The sequence below is a fragment of the Parasteatoda tepidariorum genome, chromosome 11 (genome assembly GCF_982258835.1).
Source record: "Parasteatoda tepidariorum strain Cologne lab strain chromosome 11, Ptep-v5.0, whole genome shotgun sequence".
Lineage (NCBI taxonomy): Eukaryota > Metazoa > Arthropoda > Arachnida > Araneae > Theridiidae > Parasteatoda > Parasteatoda tepidariorum.
In genome coordinates this window covers 50,826,572-50,833,873 of record NC_141765.1, presented here as the reverse complement: position 1 = coordinate 50,833,873, position 7,302 = coordinate 50,826,572, and the positions used below count along the sequence as shown (strand labels likewise).

The 7,302-nt window shown below is 28.8% G+C and overlaps 1 protein-coding gene across 2 annotated transcripts in view; it reads left to right on the top strand.

Moving 5' to 3' along the window:
* The first annotated feature begins 590 nt into the window (after nt 1–590).
* LOC107451058 (sodium-coupled monocarboxylate transporter 1) overlaps nt 591–7,302 on the top strand; it is a 49,751-nt gene continuing 43,039 nt past the window's right edge. Inside the window, exon 1 of one of the 2 annotated variants that reach the window (XM_016067039.5) lies at nt 591–1,094. In XM_016067039.5, coding sequence (XP_015922525.1) covers nt 738–1,094 — 357 coding nt within the window. In that variant the 5' untranslated portion in view covers nt 591–737. Of the gene's footprint in view, nt 1,095–2,846; nt 2,871–7,302 lie in introns of those variants that run through there. The other variant, XM_043046902.1, reaches the window with a different exon arrangement.

Genomic DNA, 7,302 nt, shown 5'->3' with positions numbered 1-7,302 from the left:
GATTTTGAAATGAAAATTTTCAAACGTCTCTCAATTTTGCCCAAAATAGCGATTTTTTTTTTAAAAATCTGAACTCAATTTTAGTAAATTTCTTTTTAATCTTTCAAACCATCAGATGTTTTAATAAAATTTTTCGAACGTTTCTTAGTCATTTTACCCAAATTGTGAAAAAAAAAGTGAAAACTAACACTATACCCTATAATATTCTTGTTTTGAAATTTGTTTAAATTTCTTTTTTGTTCTAAAAATGTTTTTTGAGAGAAAAACACTCCGAACTCAACTACAATAATTTACTTATTTTTACACGCATGTAGATTTTGAAATGAATTTTTTCAAACGTCTCTCAATTTTTCCCAAAATAGCAAAATTAACACCGAACTCTATAACAATTCCACATCATGTTTTGAAATGCATTAACTGTATAAACCAAGGCTACTACCATCTCGTCTTCCAATAGTAGAAGAAATAAAAAAAGCTCTCACATCTTCGCAAACTGACACACTTAATGCTAATGTGACCTCACAAACTTATCACTCCTGTTTCTACTCGCTGCTTTCATTTTCATTGAAGCTAAGCGAAAGTTGTTTATTTTCTATACCGGTATTAAAACTCACTGCTGAACTATGCAACCGGCATTGCTCCTTAGTTACTGAAAGGAGCAATATATGATAAACTCATCTAGATTTTATATTTATAAATATTTTACAAAAAATTTATATAAATAATTTTTATACAAGATGTATACAAGTAGAGAAGAATTGTTATCTAGATTTACTATTGCGGACTATGCCATATTTATACTTATGCTTGGGGTATCAGCTGTGATTGGAATTTACTATGCATGTACCGGTGCAAAGCAAAAAACAACAAAAGATTTTTTCATGGGAGGCCAAAATATGGGAGTTTTTCCAGTCGCTATGTCTATTCTAGCTAGTTTTATGTCAGCAATACCCATGTTAGGCATACCTGCTGAAACTTATCTCACTGGTACACAATTTTGGATGGTAGTTGCAGCTTATTGTTTTATGTTTCCCACAGTAGCTTATGTTTTTATGCCAGTATTTTACGAACTGGGACTTTCAAGCGTTTATGAGGTAAGAGTTTGTAACATTTGTTAAGTTGTATTTGATTAAATATCATGAAGTTTCGATTTGATTTCTTGATTGATTGCAGATAATTAATATTATCTTTGAATCTTGAGAAAAAATTAATTAAAATTTAGATATTCATCATTATAATTTTTTTATCTATAAATAAGAAGTAAACTGTTTTATCTAGATAATTTTCAACTTTTAAAGAAGAAAAGATATTTTATAAATGTGAATTCTTTTAAAAAAAATATATTTTAGTTTTTCCTAAGCCTTTGTCTTCTAATTGGTTTTCAAAAAGTTAAGATTTTAAATCGAAAGGAAATTTTTTTTTATTTATTTTAAAAACGTACAATGTCTTTCCATACCAATTTTTTAAAGATTTTAACCCTTTAACCTCAGTTGGGACACCGGTGCCTCTTTTATTAAACATACTTTTTTCTGACGCTCTTGTTGCAATAAAAATAAATTTTGGTATTTTTAAATTATAAAAAAACAGTAACTATTAGACTAAAAAAATCTGTTAGAATATAGGAATTATATTTGTACTAAAATACAAAATCCAAAAAAGTTAGTTTCAAAAATATGTTTTCATTTATATTCAAATATTGATTACTAATTTATTTTCTAAATTTCAATGATAAATAATTGTTCCTCTTTTATCTAAATAACTGCAAATAAATGTATGTTGAATATGTATTGTTTGGAAGTGAGCCGTACTTGGAAGATAAGTACACCGGTGATTCATTCTGTATTTTATAATATAAATTTTAAAAAATCAAAATATTGTATTTTTTACTTTTTTAACCTAAATTAATACAAAATAATGAAAAAGTTGTAACAATATGTTTAGTAAAAATTCTGCGACAATGGGTCACAATTCAGATTTTCATAAGTCTCCAAACTTATATTTTATTATGAGTTGTATATTACGAGTAATTTTTCTGTTACCATATTTTTTAAACAGTAAATTAATGCTTCATTTTTTAATGTATTTATTAAAAAAATATTAAAATATGCATCATTCTTTAAAAGTCTGAAGCACTGCTAAATAATTGGTGTGCCTTATGTTTATAAAAATAAGAATAAATAAAGTAATCGAAATTTTATTAAAAAAAAGATCCTGCAATTGAAAAATATTTTAGACTGGTTTCTGAAAAAGAAAATTTCAAGAATGTATTTAAATATTCAATTATATATGTGATCAGGATAATTTGTGTATGTAGTTTCGTAGAATCAGCAAATACTTTGGTATATTTTGTTAGTATTTTCTTAAAGTCACTTATTAAAAAAAACTAAATTTAAAACCATTTCATTATATCATTTAATCACAAAAAATTGCTCAATAAATTGAGAAAGAAATTGTCACGGATAAAGCGCTTATGTCCTTATCCAATTGAAAATAAAATTCTAAAAATATTAACAAAAATATTGACTAAATATTACAAATCTAAGATAACTTTATTATTTGCATGTGTTTTTAATTTGTATCTGTCTTTATTATTTTTTTTTCGTATTCAAACAATTCCTTATCTGAAATTTCGCTAAAAAAATATTTAAACTATCATTTGTGTACGGAAAAAAATTACCGGGTTATTTCTTTTTGAACTGATTAGGTTCTAAGCGTTTGGGTAAAAAATCCTCTGTTCACAATATAAATTCTATTTAGTACCAATTAATTCTATCGTCAACATCCATTAAGAATATTTTTGAAAGAAACTAAATGGAATATAGAATTTTTACTGCTACTATGCTTCGCTGCCTCTTTGATTTATGCCAGTTGTGAGTATGGGTTATAACATTTATTTCAGTGGTTTTAACTGTCATAGACAATTATCTTCGCAATGGAAGAAAATCACAAATACGTAAAAATAATTATTTTGTGTTTCTAAATTCTTCTATTTGAACCGCATTAAATTTTAAATATGTAAAGGTAATGTATTTATGATTCAAAGTCTTAAAACTTGACTCAGAGTTTAGATCTTGTAGGTTCACAGGGGCCTAACAAAACCCATCCTATACTGAAAAAAAAAATTCAAATATTCAGCAGAGAGCTCGTTTATTAAACATAATTCGAGATCTACAAATCCCGGTAGTTCCCAATTAGCAAGTCACCTAAAAAATGTAACTTGTACCCAAAAGTTTAGTAAAAGAGAACCAGTTTTCCGTAAAAGCCTGAAAATCTGAATAATTTCTCGAAATTTTTGGCTAAATCCGAGTATACATTACGTAGTGTATTTAGCTACGTTAGTGATGTTTGGATACGAGATAAAGTTTGGAATTATTAGCCGTAGATTTGACTAGACAAATAGATTAGTCTTATTTTTGCTCTTTTAGTGCCACTGCCCGATATACCCTACACTGATGTTTTTTCTTTAAGGTTAAATGCCATTGCCCGGTATACCAATAGTTCGATGAAAAGCGTCAGCGCAGCATTTCGACGTTGGCGAAATCGCGCCAAGTGTGTAAACTTTACTAGGATTTTACGAAAAAAAAATTTTTATTGCACTTTTTTAAAATGCAGCTTTTCTATCAACTTGGATGATCTCATCACTTTTTCTAAAATTCGTGTTTATAAATATTAATTTTAATTTATCACGCTATGATTATTTTTTATAATCGCATTTAAAAATTAAACAATATTCAAATAAAAGTATTTATTTTAATATAATTTTATAAAAATTAATATCTGTTTCGTTACTTCTCATTCCAAACCATTCCTTAACCCCTTCAGTATAATAAGTTGAAAAACAGGGAAACCTTGAAGAAATGGAAATAATGGTATTAGAATTAATGCTTGTTCCTTTACGCATAAAATTAAATTAAGCAAAAGCTTCGTGCTCTATTAAATGACGCGGTCATTATACGGATCATGTAGAAAGACAAAATTAATCAGTTAATTCTGTTTTTTAATTAATGCGCTCACTTACGATGCTTTAAAAAGTCTTTAATAAAAAGTTTATACTTATGTAGCTAAAATTTTCTCACCAAATACAGATAATAAGAAACTATTTCGTGAATTAGAAACCTGAGTGCTTTTTATGAAATAAACGTGTGAAAAATTACTCAATGGCAATTTCATTTTACATTCAGAGTAATAACGTTAACTCAGTTGTTATTAATACTATTCAGCGTATTCTGTAATCACCACCTTTAGTAATTTTGTTTAAAATCCCTGACAAGATTGAAGTTAAAATATTTTGCACATTAAAGCTCTCAAAATATTAAAGTGAGGAAAAAGAAAAATTAAAACATAACATGTCATTAACGAAGTAATCCAGATTAGAAACATCAAAATCTGTTTGATTGCGAATCAATTAGATCTTCTCTTGAATATCAAATTCCAACTTTAATCATGCATAAATTTCATAATATTCATTTTTAATTTCGATATTCATGCTAGAAAGAATAAAAGAGAGCAGCATAAAGCATACTTATTTTTAGACCATTTATTATACCTCTATATATATATTGCGCATGTATATTGTGAGAATATTGTGTACGTATATTGTGAGAAAGAAATTTCTATAACATTTTATAGACTGGAATATATTTAAATTTAAATTTTAAGTGCAACTTTAACTAAATGAAATTCTTAAATACGAATAACATACAAGGTGATCCGTAATGACTGTCTGTAATATATATATTCAGAATCTACATGTAAAAATAGAGGTGAAACACAACGCACACTATGGGTCTCTAATATCTAAACAAGGAAGAAAAAAAAAATCCTCCACAAATCACTATCGAATAAAGCAGAACTGAAAATTTCTAAAATCTGTTTAATTGCTTAAAGATGTAAAAACTAGTTGAAAGGCGATTACAAGAAATCCCTTCAAATTTCTAAAGGCAATTAAATGGATTTTGGTATTTTCTGTCCCACCTTCTGCAATAGTGATTCATTAAATATTAATGCATCTCCTTTATTTTGGCAAAGATTCAAAAAATGGTCATCATAGAACACGCTGCATAATTGTAAATTAGTATGTTTGAGCCGTGGTGGCTTAGGGGATAGTACGCTCGTCTCTCAATGAGGTGACCCAGGTTCGAATCCCAGCGATGACTTGTCGATTCTGCACCCGGCTGGAGTTGTTCCCTTTGGATGATTACTTATGGAATAGTGCACTCGTCTTTCAATGAGGTGTACCAGGTGTAAATCCTAGTGATGACTGTTCAATTCGAATTCTGTTCCAGGCTCGTACCGATCAATAACAGTGGTGACGCAAATTACCTTTCGTAGTAAACAACGGATATTGGGTTGCAACCCCTTATCATAAAGAAAACCATAAGAGGTTTTCGTGGTTTTCCTCTCTATGTTACGCAAATGAGGGGGTTAGTTCTATCAAAAAGTCCTCAAAGAATTCAAGTTTCTCCCAATGCTTAACCCAGGAGTTATCTTGCCTTCTGGGTTGGGCTCAAAATTACGAGATTACGCTGATGAACATCGATAGTTGTAAACTCAGATTTGGAACAGCTGTTCAACTCCTGTTATCAAATAAAATTAGTATGTTTCGTATTACTTATGTTAGAAAAACTTTATCTAGTAAATGGCAAAAAGGAAAACTTAAAATTCTTGATGAGTGATCTCAAAACGTCGTAATGCATTTTTGATGCCAGAATTTGTTTTAGAAGTTTCTCCAAACGTTAGTTTCGAAGAGCAATGCGGAACTAAAAGCCTTCGATTAATAAGAAAACGTTTCAAAACTTAGATCTGATGATAGATGTGGAAGGTGTTAGTATGCTCTTTTACAAGGTGTTCCATACCACCTTTTATGTACACTTTTAGAATCTTGTCAGAAATAAAGACAAAATAGACACATTGGGGGTTTATAATAATTAGTATAGAAATTAATGAACTCCAATGAGGTGTCTCAGTTATAAATACCAACAATGACTGGTCAATTTGAATTCTGTTCCAAACTCGCACCGACCACAGTGGTGACTTAAATTATCCTTAGTTGTAACCCCTTACCGCCGAGCAAACAGTTATTTATGGTTTTCCTCTTCATGCAACGTAAAAACGGAAAAATTTAATCAAAAAAGTCGTCCGCGAAGACTAATTTGTACCAATGCTTGATCCGAAACTTCTTTGTTTTCTGAATTGGGATCAAAATTACAGGACTATGGGGTTCAACACAGATAAACATAAACCCAAAAATGGGTCGGCTGCTCAACGTCGGTTATAAAACAAAATGAAGCACAGATACATAATTGTAAAATGTCGCTTTCTTGATAAATTTAATAATGTCGTAAATCATGTGCAAGACAAGACCGTGGAATCACTCTAGGTGTATTTAGGAAGTCACTGAGAGGAAAATTAAACACTTATCATAAAAAATCATAAAGCAAGCCGGAGTTCAGATTACAGCTTCATAAATTTCGTTTTACAGCACACAACAAAAATAAAGTTCACTAAATTGATAATTGAAACTAAATAGTGCGGAGAAAACAATTGTTTAAAGAATAACTTTACAACTCTAATTTTAGTTTTTGGTTTCATTTCTTACCAGTGATCGATAAATTCAAATGAACTAAAATTAAGGAATGACGATTTCAAGTTTTACGATAAAAACTTGAGTATGAAAATTTTTCTTTAAAAATATTTTATAGCAACAAGTCATTCACATTTAACTAATCAATCTTAACATTGAAAAAAAAAGCAAACTAACACGTAATTGACAAATGCAGTTGTGACCTTTATGTTTAAAACCGTAATAATAATCGAACGTGTTTAGCTTACTGATGAAAACAATTTCAATTAAACCACACCTTGAATTTTTTCTCATCTTTAAATGGAAGGTGTAAATTTTTCAATTTGCGATACGATTCAATTTTTGTGGATGCCTCCAAATAATTTTTTTAAACGATTTCTTACTTCAATTTTTTTAATAATTAGTTTTATTTTTTAAATTATGGTTAGCAATGAAAGATGATATACTCTTTTATAACTATGGATTCAGGAATTTTCCATGAAATAATGGGCATTTTGTTTGTAAATTTGAGGAAAAAAATTGTGGCAAATTAGTTTCTTGTCCCTTGTGAGATCTAGTGATAACTTTAAAGAAAATTTATCTCAAATCTAAAATGTGAAACTAACTGAATCCCTCAGTAACTGAATAATAAGTAACTGAATTCTTGTACCTAATACTGCAATAATTATTTTTTTCAAAACTATTTGATTTTTATTTTATAATGTAACTGAACTCTTTGT